Raw genomic sequence first — 19090 nt, forward strand, 5'->3', positions numbered from 1 at the left:
GGACTTTGATCTCTGTGAGGATGCAGGTTCGCTCTATCACATGCACTAAACACAGCTGTTGACTGGGAAGTCTGAATGTACATGTGTGTGTAGGGGCCTGTGTGTGTGTGTGTGTGTGTGTGTGTGTGTGTGTGTGTGTGTGTGTGTGTTGGAGTTTCCAACAGTAACGCTGATGTATCTGTTGCCATGGCGACATCTGTAAGCAGCTTGACCTGCCAATAAGCTGCTTGGATCTAAGGGGGAAAGTGGCTTTGAAGTTTATGAGCAGTACAATCTATGCAGTTATTCGGTGTGTGTGTGTGTGTGTGAGAGTGTGTGTTTCTGTGTGTGTGTGTGTGTGTGTGTGTGTGTGTGTGTGTGTGTGTGTGTGTGTGTGTGTGTGTGTGTGTGTGTAGCAGGTGTTCAGATATAACGGTTTGGGTGCATTAATTGTCGGTTTAATGCACAATCACACAATCCCCCTAATCCCCTGGACAAAGCCAGGGGTTTCATTTAAGCCTGTACCACGTCACCAGACACTACTGTTGGTGTTATTCATGTGTGTACATGCTCACACAACGTCTCACCTTTTCATGGTGCTCTATGAGGATCTCCACCACAATGTTCTGGAACTTGATGTCCATGATGGCCGCCACCGTCTCCTCCTGGGGGCGGAGCAGAGTTGGCCCGAAGACCACACCCAGGTTAGCGATGGTCATTAGGTTCTGCTGGTCGTGACTGGCCACACTGGTGAAGGGGTTGGACAGAAAGAGAGAGAGGGAGTGGGTGGCAATCAGTGGTGGGATGTAGCAAAATACATTTACTTAGTTACTTTGCTTAAGAATTTTTCATTTTCAGGTGCTTTTCGCTTTTTCTCCACTACATAGGTCAGCAAAGATCTGTACTTTCTACTCTACTACATTTTTATAGTGTTACATGTATGTAATGTACGTAAGTATGTTCATACTTTTATATTTTTTTAAATAATGACGAGAGGGGTGTTGATCCACTGATCCAATCAGAGCAGTCGGTGACCATTGACCCCGCCTCCTGCATTCAGAATTTAAAATGGTAATTGTTTTGTATTTATATAGAGCTTTTCTAGTCTTGATGACCCCTCAAAGCTCTTTACAGTACAGTTTTACATTCACCCATTCACACACACATTCATACAGTGCATGTATTAGCAGCACTTTGTTGTTCTATGAGGGGCAATTCGGGGTTCAGCATCTTGCCCAAGGACACTTCGGCATGCAGATGGGGAAGACTGGGGATTGAACTGCCGACCTTCAGGTTGGAGGACGACCGCTCTACCCCTCAGCCACAGCCGCCCAGAAAGACATCACTTACTTATTTTTACTCAAGTGGAAAAGTGAATGTGGTAAATTTACTTGAGTAATTTTTTGTCCATTCATTTGTACTTTTACCCAAGTATAACTACAATGTAAGAGTACTTCCATCACTGGTAGTACCACATTCAATCTCATCTCCCCCTAAACTTTACAGTCTTAATTCAGCCTTACTGCTCTTTTCAACCTGTTTTCAGCAGCAGCAGTGAGATGTTTTTAGAGAAAGAAAATCAAATTAAGAAAGTCAAGCACCAGTGAGGCTGACCAAGTGCTTGATATCTTTTGAATTTGGAGATTCAAAAGGAATCTCCTGAAATAAAGCCTCTGAAGAAATGTTAATGTTGCTTTAGAATATCTAATGGACGATTTAATAATACAACAATGTTGTGTTTACAGCTTGTTCAGTTCTGCCAAGCAACAAGAAATAAAAGCCAGTCTGTTCTTGCCTCCAAGGAGTGAAAAACCCTCCTCGGTGGAACTAATGAAGTGGCTGAATTGACAGGATAACACAGTCATAAACCTAAAACAGATTTTTTCAAAGATCCTGGAGTGTTCCTAACCATTTCTGTAACATATAGATCATGTCCAGCCACTTCACGCTGTGATTGGTCGGCTGCTCAGAGGTGGTAAAGAAGACAATCTTTCTCTCCCTATAAGTCTCTTTTTTTCCATTTCTTATGTAACTACTCTTGGCACTTCTCATTTTTACAAACGAGCACAAACACCATGAAATAATTCACAGCGTCTGTGTGTGTGGCCGTGCAGATCAGGTATAAACACTGTTGGTTTGCATCCTACGAAACAAGTTCTGACAGATCATAAACCAACACTCACTTATGGTGGAAGTAGCAGATTCACCCACTAAAATATACACTGCCAAAGCAACAGATGCCTTCCCGTGAGAGCGCCTTATATTCTAATTATAATCTCCTTGTATAGATTTATCTGTCAGATCATTTAGCCAGAGTTTTCAAGAGCCATCACATGTCCACATACCATTATACACTTGAAATCTCTGGTGGAGAGTTTTATGAGAGTGCATCCTACTGTGCATGAACAATACTGCAGGGGCTTTGGAGAAAATATAAATAACAAAAAGCTCGGGCAACAAAAAACAACACCATCAACTGGGAGGAAGTAGAAGTCATTGACCACAAAAGATGACAGAGACCAAGGGGTTAGTTTTATCTGTTTATCTCATGTTTATATTTTTGAAATATGCTTTAAAGATAAAAACATGACAGTAAAGCTTAAGAGATTTCAAACTAAGACGCCCTGACAAGCAGAAAATCTTATCAGCGTAGAAAACATTCTGAAATGTAAGTTAAAAATCCCACAATTTATAGAGAAAGTGATATACAGTGAGACAATCTTGCTAAATTTTACATAAATAACCTAAAATTCAACTGTCTTTTAATTTCATCCATTACACATCTTTTAATGTATTGTTTTGTCTCATTTTTCACACTGGAAATTTTCCCCAACCCTAATACCCCGTCTGCTCATTGCATAACGTGAATGTTTCTATTTGAACAATTGACACTGACGATGAACCTTCTGATCTGATCTGAAAGAGACTGGGAGCCGAGGTGTGTTTATTGTGATTCAGCCATTCAAAGGTGTAATCCACTAAACCCAGGTACAGGTTCTCAGAATACCTGCATTAAATGTGCCTACGTGCTGTGTAAAGACATGGCTGACGGCCTGTTTTTCATACATTATATTTTGCTGCTGCTTTTGAAGAAAAACCTGATAAAGCCACAGGGCTTAGATGTGGTTTTAGACTGAAAACACCACGTCAGGCCGCTGAATTAGAGGAAGTATTACACATAAAGCGGCAGTGTCATGCTCAATGTTTTTTCTCTTACTTATAAGCGGCTGCAGATTTTTGGTTACAACCAGTTTGCCCGAAATGTTTTTGAATAGACATGAATTTAATGCCAACACCTGGACGAAAAAGTTGGATTTACAACTGTTGGAAAGAGACGATGCGGGGTCATGCGTCAGGGAACGGACTCTAGAGAACTTTGCAGGAGTCTCACTACAGATTTGTTGAACATAATTGAGTGGAGTACTCATCATTATCTATCCTGTTGAAACACTCTTGAGCTAAACAGTGAATTCAAATCAGCTCAACGGGTGAGCAGCCTCCTATTATCAGCTAATAAGCAGTGATTTGCGGGTGGCTGACAAAACTGGGATGAATTTGTCTAAAAGGCTTTGACGTTTTTTAATCTTATAATAATATAAATATAAAACTATTGTTCCACAAGCATTAATCATTTCATTTCTTCTTGAATGATTCTTTGAGCATTTTTTGGCTTTATTGTGAGCACAGTTCAAGCTTGAAATGGGGAGAGAGAATGAGGGAAGACAAGGCAAAGGGCCAGGTTGGAACTAAACCTGAGGTCATATGTGCAGTCAGGTAAATGAGATGACTAAAAATGGTGACTTATTAAACCAGATTTGGCACGGTTTGAACCCAAACACCAAGAAAACATTTTCCCTGCCAATCACAAAGTACTAGTAGATCAGTAAACATTGGCATAATGCATAAGGGCAGTAGAGTAGAGTGTACTGTGTGTGTGTGTGTGTGTGTGTGTGTGTGTGTGTGTGTGTGTGTGTGTGTGTGTGTGTGTGTGTGTGTGTGTGTGTGTGTGTGTGTGTGTGTGTATAATGTCTCCACCTACTTGTTCAGGTGTTTCATCAGCAGCTCCAGCATCTGTCTGTTCTTCTCAGGCAGTCGATGCACCAGAGCGTGGATCTCTGTCACCCTGGCCTCTTGGTTGTCCAATTCTGATCAGACAGAGAAAAACAGGGAGACAGAGAAGGTCAGCATATATCAGAAACTTTTTTTTTTTTTTTTACTGATTCATAAAAATAAGAAGAAAATCGTCTACAGGTGAACAGTCAGAGTGCTTTCATTCCTGTTGTTACAAGGATGCAACCAGTTCTTACTGTACAATCAGACACTTGCAAGACCTTGACTCTGCCGCAGAGACAAAGGACAAACTTGTATGTATGAATAAGCAAATAAGTGAAAAAAAAGAGTGGACAGAACTACAAGTAACAGCTTTGGTCAGACTTTCTCAGACTCTGTGGATTAAATATAGAGAGAACTTCACAGCTGTAGAGCATGTATTAAGAGTCCTCACTCATAGTGTGAAGGATACAATTTTACTGTTCTCTATCAACTTATGATGCAAGTATTTTATATGCAGCTAAAGCCTGATAAACCTTGTTATTCTGCACCATCCAGCTGCCCAGAGGTTATTAAAGAGTTTATTAAACAATGAAAGAAAGTAGTCCAGTTTTTTAAAGACTTGTTTGAAACTATTGATTATGGGAGAGTTGAAAAGTTTAGAGACAGAGTATTCATTTGTTCTTTTCACTGAATGAAAAAAATATAACCTTATGCCTGAATGTGATGACTACAACTTAGCAATTAGTATCATGGCTGAAAGAGTATTTATTTCCAGACGGAGAGAGAGGCAGAGAGCAGACAGGATTGGCAGAGTAATGAGCAGAAATGAATAAAGGAGTGGTGCTGCAGGATGAAGGAGCTGCGTCCTGGTGGTGAACAGGTGGACAGACAGACAGACATGAATGCAGAGAGACCTGTTGTTGACATATGACTTTAATCAGTCACGGCTGCAGAGACGATCCACAGAGAGTTGACAGGAGACTCTCGCTAGATCAGCCCTCAGGCCCTGGCTGTCAGCGCCAGGCAATACACTCACAAAACACAAACACATTTTCTTACCAACTAACAGAGCTGTCGAGATCTGACACACACACAGACTAACCAACTCAAACAGTATCTACAAATATTCATTAACACATAGAAGACACAGCGATCAAATGCTGCAATTGAAGACTAAGTGGATACACACCTGCATGACAAACACTAAGAACAAAGCGCATCACTCGCACACACACAAAGTCAAATATCTTTGACATGCACCTGCACATCCACAACACCCACACACACACATCCTAAAAGATGCATGCACATGAAAAGAGCTACACTCGTCCTTCCCTCTGGTTCCGTATAATACATTATATTCTAATGCAGTCCATTGGATCTAAATGCAAATACTGTAAAAACACACACTGGCCACTGTGTTGAGTCAAAAACAAAACACCTGCACAAACTGCATTCAGAGCAGCGCAACAACACTGTGGTCAGTTGCTGTGGTGCCGAGTCACAAGTGATTACAACAAGCACAAGTCATTTATCATGATCGTAGCCTCCACCTCATCCATCACTGAACAGACGACAACGTTTAGAATTTTTTTCTCTTACTTTGAATGTCAGCCCTTTGCACAGAACACACAAACTATGCTCTGTTTAAATTTGTTATCTTTTGAAATTTCGGGCACAGGAATCTGAATACGCTCACACCTGCACACAAACAAGTGCGTACTTATGCAAAACATACAATCAGAATCCACGCACGTCCTCCCTTCTGGTTACACATGCATGTGGTTGCATGTCCCAACACTGTGATTAAGCTTTAACTTGGTGATGCTGCAAATTTGATAAAAATTAGAACATTTTCATATTTTTCACAACATGACAGTACTGCCCCATGGTTTGTGGCCTCCAGCCAACCAGTCAAGTAGTTTACATCCATGTCTTTCCAGACCTGTGGTCAATTAGAAGGGCACTATGAGAGTGCATATAACCACAGAGGCTAACAACCTAACCCACCATTTATCCGGATCAACTCCGAAACTTAATGGAAATCAATTAAGTATTTTTTCAGTAATTCACAGACAGCAATAAAACCATAACCGCTGTGGCGGGAGTAATGAAGAGAAGAGATATTGAAATTCCATAATGAGATGGACAGACAACCAGGAGTGAGTCCATACATGCCTCTCCCATCCGAGGACAATAAGTCTGGCCTCACATTTTACTAACATTGTCTGACCCAGGTTCAGGCTCATCATTGACTTTGGCCCACTCTTGTTACAAACCTCACTGTGCTTCTTATTCGAGTGATTATTTGTTTGAAACCAGATGGGAAATCTTGAATGTGTATTTAAAAAAAACCAACATCTTCATTCTGGATCTGAATAAGCCAAGAAAAGAGCCTGAAAACAAGTCTGGGCCTCACTTCATCAAAATTTTATGTGTGCAATCTCTTAAGCAAGCAGGGGTTTTGATTATGTATGGAGTGCAGACTTTTACAATCAAAGTCAGGAAAGCAGACACGTACACAACCATACACGGTAAATGAAGCGTGCTCACCACATCTGCTGACCAACGTCTCATCCTTAAACTCCAGCACCATCACCTGTTCTACTTTCTTATCATTCATTATTCAAATTCATAAATTAATCCTGGCCTGTGCCAGCAACGTAACCTATATTTCATCTGTAGCAGGTTTCCTGGATTCATATTGTGATGAAGTGCTCAAGAGAGAACAGAACAAATACAAAAACATCTACTATTTTATTTTTCATTTTCAACCATATGGCTGCAGTACGAAAACTCTTGAGGAGAAGGGTATGCTCTTTCGAATTTGACATCGTTTGTTGCTAATTTGAGCAGCAGGTCTCATTATTTAAATTTATTCGGAACATGATTGAAAAAAGAACAGAATATTTAAACATCTATTTCATTCTGTGGTTTCATTTGAAAAATTGCATCTTTCTGAGTCGTCAGAAACCAAAATACTGCAAATGTATGTAGTTTAAAACAGCACCAATCAATGTTTTCCTATAAACAGTAGGTCAAATATGATGTAATGAGTAAATCCACAGAGAATTATAGCCCAGTTTTGTAGACGTCCTCTCCTCTTAAGAGCATTTTTACATCTTTCAACTGTTCTTTTTTGGTGTTAAAGTGTTATGTGGTAGGTGTTTAATGTCAGCCACACAACAATTTGAATAATGTCCATCAACAGCTTATAGAGTGTTACAAATCTGAAGTAGGAGTAAATGCTGTGTATTTCTATTTGCCTTAAGTTCCTGTCTCTGCCCAGAATGTGAAATCTCCACTTTTCTATTTCATGTTTTCACATCAAGCTGAAAGACATGCTGGAATCTGTCTGAACGCCCCTGCAGAAATGATCATAATTATCATGGTGGAACTGAGAAAGCATAATGTTTGACCACTGTTTTAGAAGAAGGCTGAAATTACACCACCTGGCTGGCAGCAATACAACACCGCCTGCACCCATTCACGCACACACACACACACACACAAAGCAGTCTAAATTATTGACTACAGCGTTTCCATCGATGGGAGCGATGCCAGCAGGTTTTGATGTTAAGTGGAAAGATGTTACTGTTGGCCGAGCTTTGAACTCAACTTAAACTCTGGATGTGCTGTTTCTCGAAATCTCCCGTGTGCACATGTACCATCAAATGTCTTGTTTCAACAGAGTATGTCCATGTACTGTTGGGATCTGTCCTTCACTAACATGGTCATCTTTGTCTGTAAAAGTTGTGTCAGGACCTTCGTGAAAACTGTCATCAAAACAAGTTGCTCAACAGGTACATAACTGCAGTGTCAGTAAAATGGGTGTTTCGGGAAAACAGAGCAGCGTGCATAGAGGATCATGAGCTTTGGATAGGCCATAACAATGTGTACAACAATGAAAAAGATTTCCCGGCACTATGAAGGTACCACCTTTGCATACGCATGCATAATGTAGTTTCTAAATCAAGGCTGGTAACAGAGGGTGACCAGGCATTTGCCATCAGGGCTCCGAGGTACTGTAATTCCTTGTCTAAGGAGATTAGACTATAAAGCAATTTGTAACCTTGTTTAGAAAAGGGCTATAACTAAGTTTTATTATTATTTGTTTCATTACTACTGAAATTACATTATTGTTCTTCACTTGCTACTCACTATCCAGTTGATTTAACTCATGTAATGTGAGTAACCATGGAAGAGGTATAAAACTATGTTCAGTTGACTTGTGCACGTGCAGCACAGCAGTACAGGAAAAGCACCCAGCGTTGGTATTGTCGCGTGTTGGGTGGAGACGGGTGGAGCCTCCCATCATGTTCTGAGACAATGTTGTAGACAAAGACTAAGATGTTCTAAGACATAATGGATATTACTCAGCACGAGCCAGTGGTATTTCTCGTCATTGTGAATGGTGCAATTGCTGTTCTAAAGGATAGGGGTTGGCGCCATATGTGGTCAGCCATCCTCAAAATAGGTGTATTAATTAGTACATGACGTGTCTACAAAGCTCCGTCAAAGTTGAGCAAGTCTCATGAGATCACGCTCTGCTTGAGTTTTTGTCTATCACAGTATTCTCATCATCGATCACACAGAGGCCATGCTCAAGCCATTTTTTTATTATTATTTATTTTCTTCTTAACTATTCAAAAGGATTAAAAGTATTTAAATTGTATGATTTCATTTGTCTTATTGTCATTGGCTTAAAAAGGCGATTTAAATTCGACTAATTTCTACTGAGTAAACTATAAAGGTAAGTTAGACTTTAAAGTTAATTTCCCTTGTCATTATTCAAATATAATTACAAAATTAGGTAGATGCAAGTTAAATAAGTTTTAAGTCAACATCAAATGTGAACACAACTTCAGAATAATAGTTATATTTATCAGTTTTCCTGGTTTTTTTTAATTTTTTTAAGTAAAATCAACTTGTCAGATTTTGACATTGTCTAGTAGGGTGAGGACTTCACACAGCTGTGAGGTCTCGGAGTTAAACCGCTGCGTCTTTGGGTTAAAAGGAAGTCAACTGAGGTGGTTTAGGCCCCTAATTAGGATGCCACCTGGAAGCCTGTCTGTTTAGATATTCCTGGCACATCCAACTGGTAGGCCGCCAACTTTGGGCCATATCCAGGAGTTTTATATTCCATGTGGCCTGGGAATGCCTTGGGATCCCCTATGAGGAGCTGGGGGAAGTAGCTAGTGAGAAGGGCATCTGTGCTACTTTGCTAAAGGCTATAAGGTCACTTGAAACTAACTATTAACACCTATGTCTTAAGGCTCACGTCTGTTCCAAATATTTAAAACTTGAATAGAATCAAAAGTGCGACACATCAATCATACAAACAGGGCTAACGCTGCGTACTTTCAGATGTCTTGAAAGCAATCATGGCATTCCACTCGGTTGTGCAGACAAAAAGGTGATGGAAATTGTTGTGTGAAAAATGAAAAAAAGAGGGCCGGGGGAGGAGTTAAAATCCTTTTACGCTTCAATGGACAAATCGCTGCCTGAAGTGAATTGCTTGGTGGATTGTCAGGTTGGGAAACTTAGCATCAACTTTAAAACACATTAACCCCGAGCCACACGTAAGGTTCAAAAGGACACATTGTCAATCTCAGATGTTCATCAGGTCAAAAGGCTAAAAATGGATAAACCTGTCAAGGCAATTAACCGATTGAGTAGAAATGAAATGCAAAGACATAAATTAGCATCATGAGTTCAAAAATATGAACATAGCTATGAGCCCGATTCTGAAAAGTTAAAACGCATATAAACATTTAACAGTGTTGGAAAGGCTTTGGGGAATGAGGTTTCAGATCAAGTTTAACCATCTGACAAGAACTCTGAATACAGGTCTTACAAAAATGTGTTTCCTTGTGCCACGAGGAGTTAGCCTCTGAGTTATTTGCTTTTTCCCTGGTGAGTCATGTCGACACAAAGAAAAAAAAACACATTATCCCCCAAATCAATAAGTGTACAAATGTTCACGGCTATTTACTCGCCAACGCCGAGAAGTTCGATGCGCGTCTACACGTCGTGCCTGAAAAGTTGCAGCACCAGCGTCTAGACGTCCAAAATGAAGACGAGGAAGAAGGAATTAGCGAGTTCAGTTGTGCGTCATGTTTTCATCACGGACGATCGAAGCCAATAAAAAAGTATCTACTGGTGAGTCAGTTGACCAGGGGGTGAATGCCAATGGTATTCACACACATTGGGGAATAGTCTACGTTGGCAATGCATATCTGTATCTACTGTATATAACCTCAAATACATAAAGAAGAAATAGATAAAAAAAAAGTCATGGTAAAAATCTTTCACCTCTAATTCCACATATGATTTTTTCACATACGAGAAGTTTATGGAGCAAAAATGAGAAAAATGTTTGATGCAGCCCTGAGAAATAAGAAAAATCACCTCGCAGAATGAAAGATTTGATCCTAATGAAAATCGAGTGACAAAAAGAGGTGCAAATGTAAAATATAAAAAAAAAAAATGTATCTACTTGAGAGACACAATGACAGCAAAACTAAGGACTACAGACAGTGTAATTACTGTATGTGTGATTTCTTGTTGGCACATGCCTGAGACAGGTATCTGAATTCCAGGTGGCACAGCCTTCATCTCCCTCCCTTCTATACTCCTTGTTTTTCTCTCCTCCTTTTTTTCCACTCCATTTCTTCCTTTTTCTTACTACCTCTGCTCTCTGATAAAACCAGAGTAGCGCAGGATGGGAGCAAATACAATGAGATGAAACAAGAGGAGGAGGAGGATTTGAGGAGTGACGGGAGGAGTTGGAAAAGACACGTGAAAAAAGAGAGGAGGAGAAAGGAGGAGCGGAACGAGGGAGTTCAAGCGAGGACGCTGTCCTTACAACACCTCGCTACTTCTGTAAAACTCTGCCTTGGAAGAAATACAAAAGCAGCACACTCTCAATATGCAGACACACACACTCTTGCAGACATGCATTCACACAGATTCATGACATCTAAATGCAGACACCCAAGTAAACAGAAACTGATGAATGGCTCGGGATAAAAGAGAGAGAAGAGGTTTAACAGAAGGAGAGAGCAGAGGTCAGGTCAAACGTATAAATTTCTTAACATATACGAACGCCTGGCAAGCACATGCTCTATTTTATGATTATTACAAATCCATGAATGCATGTTTTATAGCATGGGTGGTCCAGGCTGGTATCAGTCCAGTTAGCTTGGCATCCTCGACTGCCACGCTACACACTTCTCCTCTCCCCTGACACACACTTTAACACACTTTCTCATACTGCGTCCAGTTGGCCTCACTGTGCAGCCATTTCTTGGTTGTGTTGCCAGAGACACACGGTAATTTCCTGGACTCCTTTCCCCTGTCAGCTCGGCTTTTAAGAGGCTTAGCTACCGACCAAACAAGGAAAGCAGGTCACCGACACATCCTATCAGACGAGAGTAAACTGAGCGAGGAGCAGACTGAGCTGCACCTGAGCCTGATGGAATAAACCAAAGTTTCAAGCATTTAGTAGAACACAGATAACCACATTGTAGAAGAAGAAAAGCTAACAAAGATTAACTTAACTAAATTACACTGATTAACAGACAACCCAATCTTTTTTAGTTTATGTTTACATCCCTAATGAAACTTATTCCCACAGGTCCTCAAACGTGTGTTGATTACTTCTTACTGCATGCTTTCCCCCGCGCTCTCCCCACCTTTCACACTTGGACACATTCTGTCCCCCCAAAAAGGGTTAGTTTTTAATCTACAAATGTTTATTTGTTATATGTTTTGATTTTGAAATCTTGAATTGTAAAGTTGAAGAAGTAGAAATGAAAGTGTTCTAAAACTTTTCACTGGTATTTTAGAATAAGGCCAGAAACAACCCGGACTCTGCTGTGAAGAGTCTCTACTTTAATGCTGAAAACAGATAGAGCTTGCCTGAGTTTATTTTGTTGCCTAGGAGCCACATGTGAAGAATCCAGTGCACTGAAATTATTTTGGCAAACTGTTCTCAAGCCAGATGAATGTGAATTATGAAGAGATTGTTCATCCTGAATCAATACACCCCACCCATCAGGTGTTGGTATGAAATAAAGGAACGTTTTTGCAGCTGCTGTCTGAAAAACACCCTGCATCCACTTAGTTTTATCACGTTATCACTTTAAGATCTGCTCTGCAGGCTATTACACTTCATGTGGAATTTGAATCTCATAAATATTTCATGAAAACACAACACGCAGCAGGTCAGCGACACGCTGTGTGTCACACACAACATAAAGCCGTGCAGTCGAGGGGCCTCCACCAGACCAAATACACAGAGGCATCCTCACAGCACAGTGGGTTTGCTGCTATCTCAGCAGGTTAAGGTCTATTTACAACTGGCAACTGGTTTAATAGCAAGTCGTGACCTCAATCACACGATGAGTCATATGATGTTCTCATTCTCCGGCTTAGGAAGCATCTTCAAACAGATTCATTCAGAGAGGAAATAGAAACCATCGTTACATAAAAAGGGAATCCATATTTAATCCAATTCATAAACTCAATATATAAACATGACTTTACCCATGAGGATTTCATCTTAAATTAATACCAAACCACAGGATTCAGCGACCCACCGGTTTGTTGTAGGAACATGTGCACTCCATGTAAACCATATGATCTATTTAATTCAGTCTAATCAGCGTAATCCTCTGTGGCCTTAGAATAACTGTTTGCAGTGTTTTCAGTGGGAATCAAACAAACCTCAAACTGCAGGAGGGTTAGTCGTGTGTCCTACCAGCTACAATCACAGCACAGAGGCAAATAAGACGATTAAAGAAGGTGAAAACTCACTGGCAGCTTTGATGAAGCTCCTCTGGTACTGGTAGGTCATGAGAGGCGCGGGCAGCACCCTGCGGACACAGAGGACGGAGAGGTCTCAGGTTAGTAAACATAGTGAATGAACACCATTCTTCCTCGTGTCTTTTCAATTTTTCCTCCACCGTGCCAACGTGCACAGCTGGACATCAGTTTATCGCTGCCGCCTGAGGAGCGTAATGGCTCCTGCTGCTACTCAACGACACCTGACCTGAGGTCCTGATGCCGCCAGTGTGTCCACATGTGAATGATTTGTGTACTGACGTGTATGTGAGTGGTGCACGGAGTAAATGTGTTGCAGTAAATTGAGCACAGCTTGAGCACCAACACTCCTTTCTTTCCCTTCATGTATTTCTCAATCCTCTTAGCTGCCCATTGCCGACCCTCCACCGCCCTGATCCCTCCATTAACTCATATGTTGATCTGCAGCAACCTGGAAGTAAGGCTGCGGATGAACTCAAAGGACTCATTGACTGCATAAAGATTGACAACATGAAAGCTCCCCATAAGGGAAACTAAAGCATCTCAATCACCCCCTGGTGGCTCGCTGCATTACATGTCTTAATTCCCGCCTCCTCTGTGTTAGTGGATGGGACATGGGCCAAACCACAAAACTCCAAATACACATCAAATACATTAAGACGGTTTCTGTCATTTTAGGTAGATTTAATAACATTGGTGTTCGTTCAATTTTGTTGCAATTTAAAAATCACTTATAGCAAATAGTGTACGAATTAATAGAGAAAATTAAGAATTGATTATGCTGAATCCAGGCCACAGATCCACTTTATTCTGCACATGAGACTGAAAGCAGCTTTATGCATTTATTCAAGCACTATGAGTGAAAGGAGCAGAAAAGTACAGTAATGAGAGGAATAATTCAAAGTCCTTACATTCACTGTGGGGGTTAAAATGTACTCTTATTCTTTGAACAGTCAAATACAATTTAACGACATCCGTCTGAGTAGAAAAATGGGGAAATTATGATAATTACTATAGAGAATGTAGTACATTACTATTCTAATTATATTTTACAATTGTGGTGAACATTCGTCATATGTTCATTTGAGCCTTTTCACACAAACCTGAGGTAGTGCTTGATTGCACTTGTGATCGTCTTTATCTCCCACTCTTGGTTTTCCAGCTCCACATCAGCACACGTCTTTGGATCTGATGGGCATAAAATATGAAGATAAAAAGAGAGACATTTAATTGAGGAGGAGAAAATAGATTTTAGCTTCAGTTTTGACTAAATGTGTGTGTTTCTGTGTTTACCCATAGCGAAGCCCAGTAGTTTTTGTACCCTGGAGTTGACACCAACGATTCTGTACAGGCCCTGGTCATTAATACCTAGAGGGAGAAAAGGAAAGAACCTCCTGTTCTTAGTCAATGGAAATTTTAGAGCGACCAAAGTAGATGATCAATTCCCTTACTTTCTCAATTATACATGTTGTTGTACACTGTTTTTGAAATGACTAAAGATTGAGGTGGCATGCGGCTGCAAAGGAAATGTTATTAATTAACAGTTAAATCATCCAATTACACAAAACCTACAATTTGCATTTAATGAGGGTATATTATATTATACTATATTATTTTAGTAAAATAAAGAAGATTTTAGCATTTAAGTACATGTGCATTTTCCTCAACAGTTTATTTATCAACATCCATTATTTTGTCCCCATTCTATGTCCTCCTCGTGTAAAGAATAATCGTGGCAGCTGAAGAAGAACACGAACATCATTATATTCCATCAAAATGTAAATGTATCTGCCAAGTGATGGAAGAGGCAGAGAGTGTATAGCAATGGATTGGTGCAGCACATGAAGGGAAAAGGTAATGCTCCTGCACATGTGAACCTTTCCTGTGACATTTCAGAAGAATGACAGTGGAGAGGGGACTTCCTGGTGCATCCGATGACAACATACTCAGAAGGTGAAGGGTTTAAAACCCGCAGGTGACCTCTGACACCTGTCATTTCAAAGCAGCCTTTACCAACAGCTTGTGTGATACATCTTAGTGTATGGAAATGTATTCTTTTTATAGATGTGTATTTATTTACATGTTCAGAGACTCTTGAGATTTTGAACAGTTTGTTTTTTACGAGAAGGGATAAGTATCAGCTGTACATACTATTACATACATATGATTACCACTACTATTCTGCCACCGACAGTGGGTTTCAGTTGCTTTTCAGTTGCTATAGCAACTTCTGGTACAGCTCGAGAGGTGCTCAACTGATATGGCCACAATTTTATCAGATCTGCGACCAAGCAAATATTGACATCTTTTTTATCCCCTAATATTATTTATATAATCAGTAAATATGCTTCTCTTTTGTATAATTTATTATTATAAAGTTATTAATTATTACTGCATTTAGGGACCATTATCATCAATTCATCTGCAATTATTTTCTTGATTAATCACTTGGACAATAAAATCTAAGATAATAGTAAACAAAATGTACTTTAGAATATCCTCAAGTCCAGAGATGATATTTTCAATGAACTTCTTTTGACTTGCAAACAATCCAAAACACCAAAAAGGATCCATTGACCATATGATACATAATAAAACTTTACATCCTGAGAGCTGAGAAGCTAGAATTGCAAAACTGATCATTAGAACAGCTGCCCATTCATTTTCATTGATCTGACTTATCATTCTGAGTTTTACCACATTATGCAAAATGCTTGTAATCTTCTCATAGTTGACTTATTTATATGAAAAACAGAATCAGTCTCTCTTCACATTTGATTTGCCTGCAAGTACACTTGATGTATTTGGAAGTAATTATGAGAACACTAAGTAAATAGAGTAAGAAGAAAATAATCACAGATGTCGGCTGATATCATAGTGTCCAATTCTAGCCGACAGCTGCTGACGGTTCAGACAGCAAATGCACCACAGTGTTGCGACATTAAACACAGATCCTCTCAAGGGCAGCGTATCATACATAAGAAGCAGGAAATCCACAGAATCTGATGTAACATCGTACCTCGCGTCTCCACTGCATAGATGAATTTTTTCATCACGTTAAACCCAGTGACATCCAGCTGGGCCACTGACAGAAAGAGGGAGAGGAACAGAGGAGGTATGAGCCGTCGCAGTGAAATGTGTCAGGGTCAGAGGGAAAAAATGGTTTTCATTTACATTTGCTTTTCGAAACAGGATAGTCATCCATTATTAAATGGTGAGAATAAATAATTGACATAATCTGCACGGAATTTATATTTTAGACATTCGGAATTACTCTCTGGATCGCAAGTAAAAGCACAATAGAGTATTTTTTATATCAATCAGTTAATGAATCACTTAAAGCTACTTACGGCCTTCAGCCTGGTTGTCTTTGTTCAGATTGTAAACCTGCAAACAAAAAGAAAACACCAACTTCTTCAGCTAATTTACAGAGAAGCCTGATGACAGAACAAAGGATTTTATTAGATATTCTTCTACATCTATCAATTAGGTTTTGAATGTTTCTAAGTTAACGCTGCTTATACCACTGTAAATGTCAACACAATAACTAAGATTGATTCACAGAAGATTGAAAAACCTCTGCAACAGAACATGGTAAATGGACTGTATCTACATTTATCATTTCTAGTCTTATTGACCACACAGTACAAGTTACATTCACCCATTTACACGCACATCTACACACTAATACCCACTGGCATACAGCCATTATCACATAGACAATACATATACATGGGTTACAATCTATGTTTATAAGATTCTGTAGAAAATAAAGAAGGCATGAATTTGTCTGGATGACTGTGTTCAAGCTCAAAGCCTCAGGTGTCGTTGTGTGGCCTTGTACCTTGACTATCAAGGTGAAGCATCCACACAACAGAGAACAACAAAACGTAGGCAAGTCCTTAAGAGCAAAACATCAACATCAACACCACTTTGCTTTATTATCACAGACGATCGGAGCGCACCGCTGCCTGCTCCAGCTTGTGTTGTGTTTACGGATGCAGTTTACCTTTACCTCGTTTGAATACCAACGTGACGACGGGGCAAGTGTTGGGACATGATCAAAATGACAGTGTGGAAAGCAACACTCAGTAACACATTTTCAGCCTCAGGGTGAAAGAGATGTATAATAAAAAGGCATATTCTAAGTGTCAGGGAGACTGGCTTTCAGTCAACTATCCTATTAGGAACTAATAGCATTCATTATGTCTGTGGTAATGGCTCCGTGCCAGTGGTTACCAAACCTTTCTGGCTTGTGACCCTTCGCGTGATCCCACTTGACTTTACCTGTGACCTCTCACCGTGGATCGTGCACTCTACATCAACACAGTGAGCAGCTTCACGTAAAAATAATATGCCCTTCTAACCCTCTATGGTTGCCTCATTGGGAGACACTTAAGGTAGTAAATTATCCAGTATTTCACAAGAAAAAAAGAATATTGGAAAACTGCTGGATTTCTCCTCCTTGTCAATCCTTTTAATCCGAGAATGCGGCTTTGTGATATATCAAATGTTCTGAGGGAGGAACGTTGCTGACGTCACACAGATGAAAAAAAAATTACTGTCGATGTTGGAGCTCTTGCTTTACTTAGCAAACATATTTATTGTTTCACCACATAAGAACAAACCGGTAACCATGGTAACCTACCGGTTCTCTCCCATCCATGGCCTCCATCCACAACCTCCGGTCCTCTTCTGACAGAGCCTGCATGGTGATCACTCCCGGCCTTCGCATACACAAACACACACACACACACACACACACACGCACGCACAAGCCAAAACAATTGCTTATTGAATATTGAGGTCAGTGGCAAACATTGTCTACTAAGTACATGCAAATGCAGTTTGTATACAGAGTGCAGCAACGCCTGTAAAACAAACTACAGCTGTAATCATAGCATCACACATTAGACAAAGAGCTTCTCAGAATTCCCTCTGGAGTTTTTCCAACAAACAAGTTGAAGAAAAAAATCTGTACAATACATTTCTTATAAAACGCTTGTTGTCCTCCAGAATCGGTGAAAGGATCTGCGTCCGTATCGAAACCTTATTCAAAAAGCAAAGCATATTCATGTATGGGTGCCTGAGGTATGACGACAATATCATTTTTCACCAAAACAGATGATCAACAGCTTTGTTTCTCCATAAAAGGATGAAAAAGGACCAAGAGCTCAGCTTATGAATAAAACCACCGAATGGGGATTTGTTTGAGTAAGAAACTAAGAGTAACTATGATATATCATCCTGATAGATGCACACACATGCACACACGCACGCACACACACACACACACACACACACACACACCAGTCTACACATTGTCTTTCAGTCATGTTTCCTCTGCAGAACATTCATCCAAACACACACACAGTTGCGAGTGTACGGCCACATTCTACAAATGCAAAGTAATACAAACCTTGATAAAAATCACTTAATGTGCTTATACTAGTCTATACAACAACAATAACACAAGAAGAAATGAATAAAAATGAAGAAGAGGCATGTGGGAACAGGAAAAAATAGGATGGGGTGATGACAAGGTGAGGTTGTTTCGATGGAGGAGGGCTGGGGCTGAGGAAGAGCAGGCAGAGAGGGAGGAGAGGAAAAGAGGAGATGGGAGAGGAAGAGGGAGAGGAGAGGAGAGGAAGAAGAAAAACACTGCAGGGTCAAAGCCTGAGAGGAAGACCAGCAGCCACAATGTCCGGTCCCCAGGTCCAACTCAACTGAACAGCACCCCCGCGTGTATCCTACCTGTAATTACACCTTGTAAAGCTCTAGAACACAGCTCGTGTCTTCTTCTTACTGGTTTGAAATAAAATCTCCTAAAAATCTTCATCCCATGTACGGTATATGAGTCAGTAGATTTAATTAAATTATTAATTTATGAATTAAAGAGCATATTGCCAAAGTTTTACCAGCCCTGATTTTACAGTTTTGGAAAACTGTAAATAAATGAATAATAGGACCTGAAAACTACAGTAAAGTTTGGATATTGCATTACGCTGATTAATAAAGACACAATTTGTACCTTGACCGGAAATGAAATGTGTCGCCTTGAAGAGAAATTAAGTGGGAAAAATGTGAAAAGGAAGCAGGTGGAAGTGGGTGAAAGGAAGATCGGTCACTGACCTGTCCACAGACTCCACATCAAAACAAAACCTCTTTTCTATGGAGTCCGTCTTCCTCCTGATGCAGGACTTGAGGATGAAGCTCTCCTCTTCTCCCTGAC

General features: G+C 40.1%; 1 protein-coding gene across 3 annotated transcripts in view; it reads right to left on the reverse strand.

The window, feature by feature from the left end:
* LOC118121837 (rho GTPase-activating protein 26) overlaps window positions 1-19090 on the reverse strand; it is a 79495-nt gene that overhangs the window by 13980 nt on the left and 46425 nt on the right. For all 3 annotated transcript variants that reach the window (XM_035178035.2, XM_035178033.2, XM_035178034.2), the window contains exons 10-18: window positions 18991-19085; window positions 17507-17585; window positions 16209-16245; window positions 15878-15943; window positions 14152-14226; window positions 13962-14046; window positions 12853-12911; window positions 4019-4124; window positions 567-726 (exon numbers count right to left, since the gene is read on the reverse strand). In XM_035178035.2, the coding sequence (XP_035033926.2) occupies window positions 567-726; window positions 4019-4124; window positions 12853-12911; window positions 13962-14046; window positions 14152-14226; window positions 15878-15943; window positions 16209-16245; window positions 17507-17585; window positions 18991-19085 (762 nt within the window). The remainder of the gene's footprint in view (window positions 1-566; window positions 727-4018; window positions 4125-12852; window positions 12912-13961; window positions 14047-14151; window positions 14227-15877; window positions 15944-16208; window positions 16246-17506; window positions 17586-18990; window positions 19086-19090) is intronic.

This window comes from Hippoglossus stenolepis, chromosome 15 (assembly GCF_022539355.2).
Source record: "Hippoglossus stenolepis isolate QCI-W04-F060 chromosome 15, HSTE1.2, whole genome shotgun sequence".
NCBI classification, from domain to species: Eukaryota; Metazoa; Chordata; class Actinopteri; order Pleuronectiformes; family Pleuronectidae; genus Hippoglossus; species Hippoglossus stenolepis.